Here is a 16014-nt window from a genome sequence, read left to right as displayed (position 1 = left end):
TCAAAACACATTTTCAAAATAAAAGTCAGTTAACCAAGTCTTTCTGGCAATGGTTATGATCAAGTACAAAACAACTATGAGTATGAAGTAATGTAAATGCTCTCCGTAGTCAGCTAATGTCTTGGAGCTTTGTCGATAAATAGACCGCTGAAATAACAGCAATGTTAACCAATTACAAACGTTATATTAAATATTGTCAAATTGTAATATACTTAAATTATCTGTTTAGATATCGGCGCCGCTGGTGTAGTGGTATCATGCAAGATTCCCATTCTTGCGACCCGGGTTCGATTCCCGGGCGGCGCACGGATTTTTTTTTGTTTTGGCACATTCAAACACATAATTGCATTTATGCGATGTTAGAATATCCAGGTTTAAATGTCGTTTTATTTGCAAAGTATGGTTGACCAAAAGCAAAGCCATTGAGTCATATTTACTATCTGTACTATCGCTTGCTTGCGTTGCATGGCAACAAAGCAATCAGCTTGCTGCACACCGACTTCTAACTTCTCAATTGTAAGCTACACAGTCAGACCAGAGCGACTATTTCAAGGAAACAGACCCAACTTGTCTAAATTGTCCACGCGTAAAGAGCAGACTAGACAATGAAACACTTTGAAAATCAACAGTGTATGTTACAAATCGACTCAGCAAAAGAGGTCTGTTGCAAAGTGAAGGATGAAGATTTTCACATCTGCGGAAGTTGCCAATCATGTATCTTCACTTCGAAACTTTCGGATTCAACTCAGTGGTTGTGGCGCGCTGGAGACGCGTCCAAACGGAGATTCCTCACCGGCATCCTCATGCGCTGTCACAGTGTCGACATTCTTGAAAATGTTCAAAATGTTCTTCAAGTGACATTTGGGAAAGACTTCACCTATAGTAGGTCTAAACCGAAGCCGAGTTTGCCTGAAGACATGAGCACTTGGAGTTCCGACCGAGCGCTTGATACAAAAGTTCTTTGTGCGGAGATGTTGGACACTTGGGATTGGTTTAGTCGCAGTCACCACTGGATACAATGTAATTATCTTTTGGGAATTCTGTCTCTTTGTGACACCGATCTTCTTCACATGCTGGGAAACCTAACCAGTGTGCTTTTGGTGAGAGAAAAACGGTCCTTTCTTCAGTTTAATGGTAAGCATCATCCAAACTGCCATTCCCATTATAATAGCCCACGTATTCAAATGCAGATACAAAATCAAAACAGACTTTTATCTTATTTATCAGCTCAGGATGATGAACCGGAGGACGAGGCCTCCTCAATTGCGGAGTCCAGTTACACCTTCAATTCCCTGGATCGTCCTGACTTGGAGCTTCTTGTCCGAACCAGTTCTTTTTATGATCCAATAGACAATGACCCTGACTTAAGCACTCTTACTGCTGGGCTGAAGGTTTGCCATACCTCAGAACTGTGTGAGTGCACAGAATGAATGATGGACATGTAATATCCATACAAGCTGTGTAGCTTTTTAGGGGCAACTGAAGCTTTCAGTTACATTGCATGCCGTGTTCAATGGAGAGTGATCAGTCTTGTTTTCTCATGCTCAAATTCACTCTCTTACCTCCTCGTTGTCCCTCTACGATCCTCTAATTCACAACATGTTTTTTTGGGGCGTTTCCCAGCTAAGAACAGGCAGCTTACATCTGTTACTCCCGGAACCTTATCGAGCCTTGGCAGAATGTTCACAAAGGAAGAACAGTGTGAAGCTAGTGACACAGACTCAGATGACCCTGCTCTCATGGTGGTCCCGAGGTCCTCTAGGTCACTGTCTGGGGTCAGTCGGTACAGAGACTTCATCCGGGGTCTCCCTGTTCATCTTGCTAAGTATATCTTAGGTAAGCCCTCTTTTCAGTGAACTGAATCATTGTTATAATTATAACCTATGTGTACATGTTAATGCCAAGGTTTCACTTTTGGCCATTTTAAGGTAATACTATCCCCCCCCCCCCCCCACACACACACACCCCCCATGGTTGATCACATTGCAGATTGAATATCTCACGTGAACTTGTGTGCACTTATGGCCTCACATGCCACCTGATATCCACTGTGCTCCTTTGAAGGGAATGAGTGTACTCTGCTCTGGTCCCATTGTGTATACGGACGTACCTGTTGACATATCTTTGAGTCAGCACCGTGAAGACACAGAGCACTGTCATGGTGATGACTGTTACTCAGGGGTCCTTGTTAATAGATAGAGCTATCTCTCTCTCTCTCTCTCTTTCTCTCTCTCTTTCTCTCTCTCTCTCTCTCTCTCTCTCTCTCTCTCTCTCTCTCTCTCTCTCTCTCTCTCTCTCTCTCTCTCTCTCTTTCTCTCTTTCTCTCTCTCTGCCTTGGTCTCCCTGAACGCCCAAAGACAATAAAATCTGCTTGACAACCAGTTCATAAATACTAGGTATCTCCCCTGGGACATGCTTCTCAAACTATTTTATTTGTTTTCTCTTTATAGTCTGTCGTTTCAAATATTTGTGCACGCTGTCTAGCATCTGAATCACATTGCCTGTGCATTGAGAGAAAATGCATGTCACTGCATTCTCCAAACACATTATTACATCATGACGGTTTCCATGGAAAAACAAAAGCTAGAATTGCAATCAGCCATTCTGAGTTCATCACCAATAACCCTCATTCAGTCGACTGTCAGCTATAACCTCTGGGGGATGGCCACTTGTCATATCCTAAGAGACTCATGGGTGATATCTATGTGTTTTAGGCTTGCTAGACAAGACCTCTCTGGGCATCTGCCGAGATGTCTCCCGACACTGGCGTTACCTCACAGAGGGTACCCAGGAAGACATTAACGCCATAAGAACCAAGCAGAACCAAGCAATGATGATGCAGGTATTGAAAAGTCCAAAACATCTGCTCAGCTATCCATAATCATGTTTCTACGGCATTATTCCTATTGATTTGATGACATAGAAAAATACAAATACACACATGTTGCTTCCAGGGGAGCACTCATAGTGGACCAAGCCCTGTCTATGCCAAGATCCAAGAGATCCTGGTGCCCCTTCGAGATGATGAGAAGCACATGCACCCTGGTGACTGCTTCTCCAAAGTCCGAAAGGTAAACACAAGTTCACAATGTCATAAACTGGATTGGTCCAGCCCTTATATCTTACCAAGCCAATCAAAATCCAGGAATGGTCATTGGCTGTGTGCAGGTAGAACGTAAGCTAATATCGATTATTTAAGTCAGACTGTTGCTTTTCTGTGCTGCCCTGCGTCCATGTCTGTCGGCTCGACAGGAAAGGGGTTTCGAGGCCGTCTACGCAGACGTTCGGACCAAGGTCCTGGAAATGGAGGAACGGAATGTGTTCTGCGGAGAGTACAACGTTGCCGTGCTGCTGGACAGGTTAGTGTTGTTACTGTTTCATTCAAGAATGACTCCAGGAAACGTACTCTGAGTTGCTGGACATTGGAACAGCACTCATTCCTCGACTCTCGACTGTTGATGCCGGTGTATACGTACGGAAGTTCTATTGAAACATAGGTTCCTTCAAGAGGATATTTTAAACAGTTTTGATGTCCTACAAACAGCAGAAAGAAAGTTAGTTCGTTCATAGACCGGCGGTCTGACATAAAAACAACACCAGTGATTAGTGACTATTTGAATGATGGTAGTGAATAGTTGATACTGATCCTTGCTAATCTGCTGTACTTTCCACATGCACTATTTATATGTTGCTTTGGGTAAAAGTGTCTGTTAAATAAACTGTAGACAAAGCAATCGTCCCACACGTACCAGAAGCAGTCATAAGAAGATTGGTGATTCGGCCTTTGTCAATTACGCCCCAAAACTATGTAACAAATTACCCATAAATATTAGGGAAGCAAATACGCTAGACATTTTTAAAAGACAGCTTAAAACCTACCTTTTTACCGAAGCATTTAAGTAATTTAATCTCAGAAGGGTTTTACTACTTTTATTAGTTATATTATTGTTTTTATAATTTGCTATTTTACTATTTATTTTACTATTTTTGCTATTACTTTTATCACATGTATTAATGTTTTTATTGATTTTATGTAAAGCACCTTGAGCTACAATTCTTGTATGAAATGTGCTATATAAATAAAGTCTTACTGACATACTTAGGAATGTGCTTGTGTCTCAGAGAGGACAGCTCTCGGGTGGTGGACTACAGCGGGGGGCAGATGGTGGCTACGGGCTCCAAGGACCGCATCGTGCGCCTGCTAGACCTGGTGTCCCAGAAGGAGGTGTCCCCCGTCATCCAGGGCCACGCGGGCAGCATCCGGGCCCTGCTGCTCTGTGAGCAGAGAGGCCTGCTGATCAGCGGCAGCTACGACCTCAGCATCAGGTCAGCGACACCATCCAAGCCTGACACCATCAAGTCTCCTAATCCTCCATATTTCCCCTGCCGGCCCCAAATGTCTCCCCCGCCTGGGGCTCGATGAAGTGTATCTTGTCTCTTATTCACATGGGAGTGTTTGTTCACGATCGCGTGCAGGTTTCTCCACAGAGAAAACTGTAGGTGTAAGGGATTTTGCAGTTTAGCTGTTTTATATTTAGGTGTTGGAATCTGAAGACCGGAGCCTGCCTTGCGCATCTGTCCGGACACTCGGGCACCATCAACTGCCTGGACCTACACGGTAACAGACTAGTATCAGGTGCCAAAGACTGCCATGTTAAAGGTAAGGCCTCCTCACACTCACCTTAGCTCCTGTCTTGGTCCTGTGGGGCAGTTAGAGCAGGTATCCACATCTACAATGCTTGGATCTCTCTCTCTCCCTCTCTCTCTCTCTCTCTCTCTCTCTCTCTCTCTCTCTCTCTCTCTCTCTCTCTCTCTCTCTCTCTCTCTCTCTCTCTCTCTCTCTCTCTCTCTCTCTCTCTCTCTCTCTCTCTCTCTCTCTCTCTCTCTCTCTCTCTCTCTCTCTGTGCTAGTGTGGAATTTGCAGACAGGGACATGCTACAACAAGCTCAAGTTCAAGCACAACAGCCCCATCCTGTGCGTGAAGTTGGACGAGGCGTTTGTGCTGAGCAGCTGTGAGAAAGGCCTGGTGAAGATGTGGGACTTGGAGACCGCCTCAGCGGTCAAGGTGAGAGGCGATTCTGCATCTCCGCCCACAAAACAGATTTGCAATTCGAGACATAAAAAATGCGACGTTTTGATTGAAACGGTCGCTCAATCGACTCGTCAACCCGCTAATCCTAGGTTATAGATGCCCACCAGAGCTCCGTCAAATGCCTGTTCTTCGACTCTTGGCACATCCTGTCGGGGGGTTTGGATGGTCAGGTCATGGCATGGAGCACCAACCGTGACATGGAAAGGTGCCTAATGACCTACTGCCACCCCAAGTAAGCATGGCCGCCCTCTCCGCTGACTGCACAGTCTCTGTATGTAAGGTGGAGGTGCTCTGACTGGACCGGTTATCCCCACAGGGAGGTATTGACGCTGACCCTCCTCTACCTCCGTGTCATCACCGGATGCGTGGACGGAAAGATCCGGATCTTCAACTTCCTGTCCGGGGAGTGCCTGAGGGTCATAAGGGCTGGTGGTCAAAAGAGTCCGGTGCAGTCCCTTCACATCCACAACGACAAGTGAGCTCTCTAAAACCCCAACTCACCCCTCTTCCGTTCACGGCAACTCTACCCTACCACTGCGGCCTGGTTTCTGTTTTGTTTCTCCTCGGTTAGCCTTTCTCCCCTTCCTTCCTTCCTTCCCCCCCAGCATTGTCGTGAACACACACAGCAGTGTCATGCTCTACCAGTTCGCCAAGATAGACTGGGACTATAAGCTGTGCGCTGAGAAGGATGAGCTGGCGGTCAACACGGGGGCCACTAGGAGCTCGCTCCGGAACGTCCCCTATGCCTGTGTGCGGGCCGAGCGGATGGCACACGTGGGCTCTGCCAACAGGAAGATTTTCGACAGAGAGGGGACGACGTCGGACAAGCCGGCCCTGTCGCACCACGCCCGGTTCCTGTCTGCCCCCAGCATGCGACGGGCACAGGGTGAGTAGAATAGAGCTGATAATAAAAGTTGGGTTTTAGGTTAAAAAGTATTAAGCTATCTGTAGATTGGAGAGAGAATCTAAACACACAATACACACTGTCGGTAACAGTGTCTCTCTGAGGCATGAAGGCCAGAGGACAGAATTTATAGTGGAAAGGGAACAACAAAGAAAAGTTACAAAATCCTTGATCTCTTCCACAGACAGTGAAAAACAACAGAAACACAAAGGTATCCTAATATATCATATTCTGGCACAAGTGAGCTATCAGTTAGAGCAGTTGACTGCAAATCAAGAGTTCAAATCCCCCCTATGCTGTACATCACTTAGGAGAAAAATCTCCTGCTCATAGATCACATAACCACGCGGTCGTGACCGTGGCCGGGGTCGTGTCGTGTTTCCTCAGCGGCCCAGCAGGAGTCCCTGAGACCGGCCTCGTGGAGCGAGCTGCAGGGAGCGCGGCGGTGCATGACCTTCATAGACCTGCAGCGAGAGTTCATCAGCCAGCCCCCCTCGGCCCTGGCCCCCGGCAGGCCTGTGAGCGGCTACAGCCGGGACCCCCAGAGCAGGGCCGGCCACACGGCCAGGACGGCCCCCAGCGGCAGCTCAGGTCGGTCGGCTGCGGAAGAGCCTCAGCTCTCCCGAGACTCTGTCTCACGTCATGTTTCAAGTTTCAAGTTTATTTAAGTAGAAGTAAAATGAGGTTGGAATTTAGTGCTGCTCCAATCCTTAAGTCAAATCCTTAAAAACTGGAATTACGGAAAGTGGAATCTTAAGTCCTACAGTAGGCCTTGGTTCAATATCTTAATGTAGAAATAAATCTTTGTGATATGTGTGACAAAGGGGGTTCGTTTTTTCCTTTTAATCCTAGCTTACGTTTCTTCACTCACAGCGAGAGAGTCCTTTGTGACCACCAGGTGGGTTATGACCCAGAGTGAGAAGGCAGTCCTGGAGCGGGTCAAGAAGAGGGGTCCCCATCGACCCCTGACCTCCGACAACATCCTGCTGAGGGTGAACAGCGCCAGGAAGCCCACAGACCAGGCCACCGTCAACATGGAGCTCAATGCCAGGGTGCGTGACGCCTGGGGCTCCCCCCCGCCCCCGCCCTCCCCCCCAGCCCCACAGCACAAGGACCCCCACCCCCCCAAAAAGAAGCCCCACCCCTCACCGCCCCAGGCCTTCCATGGCATGACCAAGACCTACGTCCCTCTCATAACCACGCCCCTGGACCTCAAAACAAGGTTCTCCGTCCACAGGCCAGATGTCCGCTCCACCGTCCCCTCAGCCACCCTGGTGCGCCCCCAAACCGGCCTCAGCCCTGGAGGGCCTCCGCCTCCTCCGCACCGGCGCCCCCAGAGCTCCCCTAGCCCGGGGAAGGCAGCGCGGAGGGTGGGCGCCTTCACCACGACGGCCCTGGAGGATCCCGCGGCGCCGCAGCACATGTTTATGACGGCGAGGAGTGCCCGCCCCGGGCACCGCGTGGACTTCCAGATGCCGGGCAAGACGAGTCCCGCCCACCGGGCTCTGGACCCCTTCAGGGAGCGAGGGGGCTTCAGCCTGCACACTGACAGCCAGCTGGAGGAGGTGCTGAGGGCACAGGCCCAGAGCCAGGACCGGGACCAGGGGTCCTCTGCTAGGAAGCAGGAGAGGCAGAGGAAGAGGATGTTGAGGATGAAGAGGAAGGGTTACCCCATGACTGACTACGCCAAGGAGGACCAGGTCTACGCGCCTGAGCTTGGACCTGATGCTTACATCTGAGACACACGCCTGCACCAGACATGGAGACACACCAAGACACACATCTTTCTTGGCTGTTTCCTTTGAAAAGGAACACAGTTAGCAGAGGTTTTTTTGAAACAGATGATTCCGAATCACTTTAAGTCATACATTTCCTCAACAAAAAAAAATTGCTCTCTGCTCCTCTCGCTTATACCGGACCTAATAATGCAGCATTCATGTTTTAAAAGAGGCTACCTATGGCAGAGGAGTTTTAATGTGTCTCTGTATCATGTCCTAGAACGTACAGTATATATCTATATTATCACTCTGTAATCTAATATCTTTATCGGTGACTGGAGATAGCAGGATACTTTTCATCTGTACCAATAAATTATTTGACCTTACATACAGCCGCTTTACGTCTAAAAGTCTTTCTAAACCATCCTGAATGTTACATGGGTGACCAGCAGAGGTCAGAATTGTATTGTTCTGGATCTTGGATGATGCTTAACCCAGGTTGGGTACATCTCTTAAATGGCTCTTTTTTACTTCATTATTCAAGCGAAAAGCTAATTTGGACAGAAAGTAGGATTTCAGTAGATTGTGGGTATAGTGGGCTGCTATTGTTGGACTGTTATTCAAACTGTCAATGCATGGAAAAACACTGAATGGGTAGTTTAGAATCAGATGTTGAGTCGGCAATTCACGCGTTTTAGTTTAGTTCATTGGTAAGTTGGTTGGTTTTCAAACTCAAACCAATTCTTTGAGTCGCCCTTGCCAGCGACAGCCATTCAACCTGTCACCTGCCCTCTGGCCCCGGAGCTTGGAGACATCAATAAGGGTGTGTGTGGGGGGGGGGGGGAGGGGGGGCTGCCTTTGACGGTTGCAGCACAGCAGCTGGCCAGTAGCAGAACAGAAAGAGGTAGAAGAGGGTGGAGGCAGGGGAGGAGAGTCCTCTTTCAGAGACAGTCTGTAGCTAATTTGATTTAATCTGCAGAAAATTGAGGGTTTTACTTCACCCCGCCCTTCTTTTCTACCGGGGGACTGACCGTGTCTGAGAAGGGGCAAACGATACACCCTGCCCCCACTTCCTGCCCTCCCCACCTTGCCCCATTGTCCCCCAGGTACGGGACACCTTGTCCAGGGTCACCGAAGCCACAAGGGAATCAGGAGTGTGAAATCAAGGCAACGGTGTCTGAAGGGGAAGTCTCCATGCAGGGAGACCCCGAGACCTGCTGCCCTGAGCAGCTTCAGCATGGGCCGGCAGGGGGCGGGGCTGTGGGGCTGGGGATGTGGACCGGGTGAGCAGGGAAGCACTTCAAAGAAATGAGAGTTCCCCCAAGAGAGAGTTTCCCCCCCAGAGACCGGCCACAGGGGTGTGGGGGAATTGGGTTGGTGGGACGAGTGGGGGTGGGCGGGTACGGTTGGTGTTTGAGGGCACAGGAAGCACAGGGAAATGGGTGAGCTGGTGGAACAAATGTGTGGACGAGGTAGTACATGTTGACAATACTATAGTCACGACTAAAGGCACACTGCGAAGAGACACTCGAAATGTGTGTTTCTAGTATTATTAACGTGCTCAAACCTCAATCCCTGGTCCAGGATTGTATCTGCACCATTTGTCATGCTGTGTCACAGGGCAGGATTGAACTGTAGCTGTGGGGACACAGAGCAAAGGGCCAGTCAGGCCTCAGAGGACAGGATTTACACAATCAAGATGGGAATAACGCTGGATTTGCATGCTTCTCAGACGGTTGGCTGACATGCCCGGAAGCTGTGCAGTTTATCGCCCCACTACAACCACTTACACTGCATCTGATGCTTTTGAATATGCAAATCCGGATAAGAGGATCCGCAAATGAATCCATCAACAAAGATTCAATAACGACCATAACACGAATTTAGACGGTTTTGACATGTTTTCATAGGCTACAAATAGGAGCACTTTATCAGCACTTTCGGCACACCAATTTATGAGACGGGATGTACTTGAAGAGCCAGGGTAACTCGTAGGGAGCTGGTGACGACTACAAGTCAGGCTGTTCTGGTCCTAATGAGAACCACCAGGAGGTATCCCCATATAGGAGCCATGGCAGGCCCAGAGATCTGAGAACAGGCCCAAAACGCCAACCTCTATTCCTTCCTCATGGTGCTCAGGAGAGCCGGTACGGTCGGGTGACCTCAGCTGCAGATAGACATCACAGCCGTAAGGGGATATGGCTACAACGAGGGGGGGAGGCGATTATCAGGAACACCAATACCATGATATGGGACTGATTAGCATCCAGCCAAGCCAGATAGATAAGAGGGGATCTGATTGCTCATTGATTGTCTCTCTGGGGTGGATGGGCCCGGTTTTGGTCCAAAGACTCTTGATTGGGCCAAGACAGGGAACTGAACCCAGTGTGACCACACATGTGGAGGGTGATCAAAGGGAGGGCTGCAGGCTGGTGATGGCTTGTGTACACTGTGGGGCTCAGTCCTCTGGATGGGATGAGGCCTAGACGTTAGCCACATGCTAGCATTGATGAATGGCCATGGAATTTAGACTAACAATTTGACTTCAGTGTGTAGAACACATCCGTGCTGTTCTCGTTTAACTTGTCTGTTTAACCCCTCTAACCCTAACCCTCGTTTTGAATGGCAACTGGAAAAAAAAGTATAACATTTCACAAAATTAAACAATTCCACACATTCATGCCCTTGACACATTTATATCCCTTACGTAGCGTCCCCAGGGATAGTAAAAGTGTGTGGTGGGTGGGTAGGTGAGAAAAAAAGGATTAACAAAAAGGTTTAGAACACTTTCAAAATAGCGACACAGTCCCTCTTTGGCCACTAGGGGGCCCTCTTGCTTCAGACACCGGCCCTCTGGAGGGTGAAGTGCTGTGAGTTGATATGGAAGTAGCTTGGTGCTCATGCCAGTTGTAAATGTTTCACCCGCTCTGTGCCACGGCGTGTCATGACTTCCTGTCACTTCCTGTCATGAAACCCTGTGTGTTTCACTGTGGGCCCACCGTTCCTCCAGCACTCTGCTGAGGAGGGCCGTGTTCACTGTCCATCTCTGTGTCCCTAACTAACAATAACAGGACGCTTTGGCACCTCAGCCTTACCCGGTTTACCGAGTCAGCCTGTTCAACCTATTGGTTTTCTTTTCGGCTTTCCTCGAAGAAACAAACTAAAATGGGAGTCTGATGTTTCATGCTGTCAAAGCAGGCTATAAAACATGTGCTTTACAAGCTATTGCAATACAGTTGTTGCTTGCATTTTCACGAGATCTCTTTGTGACTGCGTTCCAATGTGCCTCTATGAAGCAGCGGTGAGGGGTGCCAGACACTGACCCCTGGTCTCAATGGCCCCCAGTATTCTCTGAGCTGTTCCAGACACACGCAGGCGACAACGTTAAGTGTCATAATTTTACTATTTTCTGAGACGTAAATAAGGAGAAGTACAGGTCAAAGGTCACCTGCATAAAACTTCCCCGTTTGGGGGCGGGTGGACGTGCGGTGGCTGGGGGGAATCAACCTGAGACAAGTGGCCAATTCACACAGGAAAAGGTTACGGCAAATAGCCCCCGACACGTTTCCTGCCTGAACAGGAACAGAAAATTAATTGTAACGCAACACTCAACGAGGCGTCCGTCCACCACAGAAGAAGAACAGAACTGCCCAAAGTCCTGAAGCTACAGGGGTTGCGATGTCGCACATTCGCCGACGCGCAGCAATGCTGACTCTTTGAGGAGGGCGTTTGAAGAGAAATAATCGACAGGAGAAGGAACGACAACAGCCTAGCCAACTCGAATGAGACCAACAGCCACTTAGACAGAGTGGACAAGCACATGTTCCAAACAACACTGTGGCATAAATGCCCTCAGAGCTCAAACACACTCTCAGACAAATTCGACTAATGGACAGCTTAATCAGCACACCCCAGTCATGCACTTAATCCAAGTTTAACAAGCAATTAGCTACGAGCTCATGTCAACTACAGATGTTTGCTCTCTTCCCGACCCTGATAGCGAAAAAGGTCCAGCGCGATAGGGGATAGGCTGCACCTGATAAGAAGGAGCAAATACACTCTCTCTGTCTCTCTCTCTGTCTCTCTCCTTTACACACACACACACACACACACACACACACACACACACACACACACACACACACACACACACACACACACACACACACACACACACACACACACACACACACACACTAATCTCAGAATTTTAAGTTGCCATTCCTTAGTCAGCTTCTCCTAAACAAAGTTTTCCCATTCTTTGTGTGCCATAGGGGAGAACACTATGTTTCTTCACCCCTTGTCTGGGGCCGAATCCTTAAGTTTGGGTCAAGCAACAGCAGATCATGTTGTGGTGTGAACTTCCATTGACCTGATATGGGAGCTTATGATTGTAAGACTTGGCAAAGATTCAACTGGGCTCAGCCCCTCTGAAACCCTCGGCTCACAATTCTACATGATTGATGGATACTCTGATCTGCTGAATTGTCTCACAGGAAAGGAATTTGACCATATTTGTTTCCCATACAATATTCACATACATGTAGTAAATCGGACAAAAGCCGACCTAAGAACTAGACAATATGTTCTAAAGAATGCCAAGTGCTGTTTACTGAATTGGTTTGTTCAGGATATTATCAAACAGATGTAATCAAGGGCAGCACACAGCTCAGTCAAAGTGATTTCTCATGGGCATTCGGTTGACAGCTCCTGTTTTTACAGTAAATACTCTGCAGGTTTGTCACCGTCTGTTGACTTGCTCTCAGTCCAGTGAGGACCCTTCTGGCACCCCAGGGGGTACAGTGAGAGGGACCCAGCTCTGATATCTCACAGCTTCATGTGATTTCGATCATGTTGATACAAGTGCTGTAAAATAACACGACGCCTATGAATCAGAGAGTTTGTGTTTTCAATTTGGCTGTTACACAAAGAACCGTCGGGAGACAAGAGATAAAATAAGCCATATTAGCAGCAGATGTTTGAGGGCTGACTCTGTGCCTCTTCTCTAAATTTTCCACTGAGTAGCTGGATAACAGAAATTACCACTAGAGGGCTTGGTCATTTGCTGTTAGATTTGATGTCTCAAGGTCTGCTGTCTAAACATGTTTGGTAAGACTTTGCCTCAATTAATCAGACCACTGCTGATTCGAGATAACATTTGTTTCGACAGGCAGGCATGTACATTCAACCAGACTGACAAATACTACGGGCCAAAGATGTCACACAGAGGACATATTGAACCCCATATTGAGTCCCCTTGCACATTAGAGAGTGCATGGCCATGTTGCAGAGATGTCACCACAGAGAAAACAGCTGCGTCCAATGAAAGGAGCCCTGCCGAGTCCAACAATGACCCCATCGGGTGGCTGGCGAACCTTCCATTTTGAATTGGTAGAAAACAGCTCCTTTCTCATCATTGAGCTGTCTTCGGGCTGAGACTGTCACTCTCAGCGGGTTAGGCCTCTTCTCTCTCGTTATTTCCTAATTCATCCAACCCCCGCACCACTCCCCCCACCCCCTCCCTTCCTCCTGCCCCCTCCCTTTCTTCAGCTGTTGAAACACCCCAAATCATGCCTGTAATTGCTTCAGCATGTCGTCGTGTTATTTTAAAGTGCCAAGCTAGATGAGTCAGGAATCAAAAATGATGGTGGTAGAAAGTCAAGTATTTTTTGACTACTGACATTCTCACCCTGGCATTCAAAGGCTTTTTTGGAATAGTTTACAAATCATCAGGTGTTTCCAATTTCTCCCCTTTGACATGACATGAATAGACCCTTCAGAAGACCTGACCTGCAGCCTTCTGTGGAAATGCAGACATTGACTGACGCTGGACTGAGTCTCTCTCTCTCTCTGTCATCTGTTCCTCTAATACTTCTGTTTAAGAATATACTGTCCTCAATGATGTGAATTGTGTGTTGGTCCCCAGTGAGATTGACTGAACTAGCACCATCCAGTGAAAGGGTAGGCTGTGAGTAGAACACCAGCAGCCAGCCTAACACATCGCAAAAATTGACCAGAAACAGTCATGCTCAATTATGCGGTAATATCGTGAGTCTGATGCCGTAATTGATGTTTACAAACCAGCTCACACAGAGCAGAGTTTGGACTTGAATATAGCTTCCCTTTCATCACCATCTGGTGGACCACAGAGTTCTTATCAGCAGAGCACCACTGCCCGCCGTGCTCTCCAAATTTCCCGTCCTGACGATTTTAAAGGCTTGTTCGCGGATCGCAGTCCTACTTTTATTGTTATTTGCTTTGGTCGAAGCTCAGATCCGGTCCGTTACGTACAAACCATCGGAGCCGTTTTCCCTCGGCCTCTCTGGGCTCCGTGTTCATGTTCCACGACTCAGAACTCCAGAACTGCCTGTTTTCTCACTTTGTTGCTGTTTTATTGGGCCTTCCCCTGTCCCTCGTTAGACTTTTAATGAAACCGATTTCAGTCCCTTTCTTCTCGCAACATCTGTTAACAGCTGCAAGGAAATTAATTAAAGGCCGGAGGAAAAAATATGGGAGAAGAAAAACGAGAAGGGATGAACGCACATATAATTGTCACCGTCACCCTGAGTAAATGTGTGGATTTATGGTTTTCCCTCCGAAACCATTCTCAGAGATAAAGACGGGAATTGATCTGTATGCAGCTGCAACGTTTAACTGTTGTGATATTCGAAAGTGCACTTGAGGGAACTTTAGGTCAGGGTTCTGGTGTTCCTCACAAATACAACCAGGATTTTAAACATGACACACCTAGTTATTTTCCAAGTAAATATATGCTGGACACATCATGTTTTATGGTGTATCCCCCTGGTCACTGTGAGACCTGTAGACATCCGATCACTCAGGTCCTGTTGAGATGCTTTTCTTTTCTAGGTTGCAAGAAGTCTCTTTGCTTTCTAAAGGCCCATGCAAGCTGAAGACCATCAGCTTATTCATCCACGGTACAATTGTCCAGTTCCATTGCGTACATATGCAAAGTGCTCAACGAGCATAAACTCAGAGCATGACTAAAAATGAAAGTGACAGGGGCTGACAGCTATCCATTGCAATCTGTTGGCGACGACACAGAGAGGCAGGGCACCACAATCCATGACAGTTCCACTAAGAGCTTTCTGAAAACAGCGAGCCACGCCAAACGTACAGGGCGAGAAACCCGATATGATTTGATAAGTTGGAAAAGTCAGGCCTCCGTTTGACGTCCTGCGAGTGTCTGGGTTAGCTCATGGCGTGCTGGACGTGCAGACATCACAAGTGATCTTCTCCGTGAGTCTGAAGGAGTGGCTTTGCCACATTTGAGGCACCTCATGTGTTTCACATCAAGTGGATTCACTTAAAAATAAGATTGTACTCTGAAATACGGACTACTCCTTCCCAAGGGTTAACCGGCACTTAAGCAACGCTTAGAGGAACTTCAGCAAGTCCTTTCCTCTGTTATTTTGTGAAACGTTAAACATGAAACCTCCCCAATCAAGAATTAAACAGAAATAAAAAATGAAAGACGTTTCAGAGCTGCATTGTAGAACTAATGAGCACACTGATTATGCCAGTAAGGATGGCACAGTTTAGAGCTGAGTCACATGGGCTTCAGACTGAATAACAGAATCTGCTCAAAGCCACTTCATTGTAGTTTATTCTATGTGTATTTTATGTATGTCATCAGTCAGAAACAAACCCCACTACCTCATGTAGATTAATAAGCAAAGTTTATTAGTTCTCATTCTTTCTAAATGTTTTCTTGTAATCGGTAGTTAACATATCTGTCAGACATTGTTTCTCTCAATACTTTACACCACACAATATCTAGAATGTTGTTACATGATATTTAGCAGTGATGGAACAGGAGCTTCAAACATTTGACCTCATTTCAGACAAGCAACGATAAGAAGAGAAAATCTGCAATGGTGCAGTGGATTTATTTGTCTTGCCATAAATACTGCTCAAGTTATATTACTGCCCTAAACCATTATTCTAAGGTTTGTTTTAAGGAGTAGAATTCCAGTTCAACATCACATACTTCATCTGTTTAAGAAGAACATTTCTTCTCAAATAGACCGGTACGTCTACAAACTACGCCATCTGAAACAGTCAAGATGTCAAATGAAATACTCTCCTTCCCAAAATCGACCATAAAAACCTCTTTCTCTCCCTCGATCAAATGTGCTAATTTAGCACATATATTGAGGTTCGCTTTGGAGACTGTAAAAGCAAACAAAGAAAGACAACCAATATCTAGAGAAAGGAAAAGAACGAAACAACTCAACTTGACTTTGCTAAAACTGCACTGCCGCCTTTGGAAGTCTGTA

The 16014-nt window shown here is 47.2% G+C and overlaps 1 protein-coding gene and 1 non-coding gene across 2 annotated transcripts; both read left to right on the top strand.

Annotated features, from left to right (window-relative positions):
* Positions 1 to 235: 235 nt before the first annotated feature.
* On the top strand, positions 236 to 306 carry trnag-ccc (transfer RNA glycine (anticodon CCC)). The gene has a single exon. It is a non-coding gene; the product is annotated as a tRNA-Gly (tRNA).
* A 299-nt stretch (positions 307 to 605) lies between these two features.
* Positions 606 to 7735, top strand: fbxw10 (F-box and WD repeat domain containing 10). The gene is made up of 13 exons (XM_067245169.1): positions 606 to 1134; positions 1624 to 1836; positions 2715 to 2842; positions 2955 to 3071; positions 3253 to 3363; positions 4127 to 4326; positions 4539 to 4660; positions 4911 to 5065; positions 5182 to 5324; positions 5409 to 5567; positions 5698 to 5978; positions 6384 to 6587; positions 6870 to 7735. The coding sequence occupies exons 1-13, from the start codon at positions 606 to 608 to the stop codon at positions 7733 to 7735; spliced, it is 3228 nt and encodes a 1075-aa protein (XP_067101270.1).
* The last annotated feature ends 8279 nt before the right edge of the window (positions 7736 to 16014 follow it).

This window comes from Osmerus mordax, chromosome 10 (genome assembly GCF_038355195.1).
Source record: "Osmerus mordax isolate fOsmMor3 chromosome 10, fOsmMor3.pri, whole genome shotgun sequence".
NCBI classification, from domain to species: Eukaryota; Metazoa; Chordata; class Actinopteri; order Osmeriformes; family Osmeridae; genus Osmerus; species Osmerus mordax.
Note: the sequence above shows the minus strand (reverse complement) of the source record. Positions and strands in the feature narration are given on the sequence as shown.

Excerpts from the sequence above, each read along its gene's own strand:
- fbxw10 (XM_067245169.1), top strand. The coding sequence starts at position 606 with ATGAAACACTTTGAAAATCAACAGTGTATGTTACAAATCGACTCAGCA. Across the intron at positions 1,837-2,714 it reads TCTTGCTAAGTATATCTTAG|GCTTGCTAGACAAGACCTCT; the intron begins GTAAGCCCTCTT and ends TATGTGTTTTAG. Across the intron at positions 3,072-3,252 it reads GCTTCTCCAAAGTCCGAAAG|GAAAGGGGTTTCGAGGCCGT; the intron begins GTAAACACAAGT and ends TCGGCTCGACAG.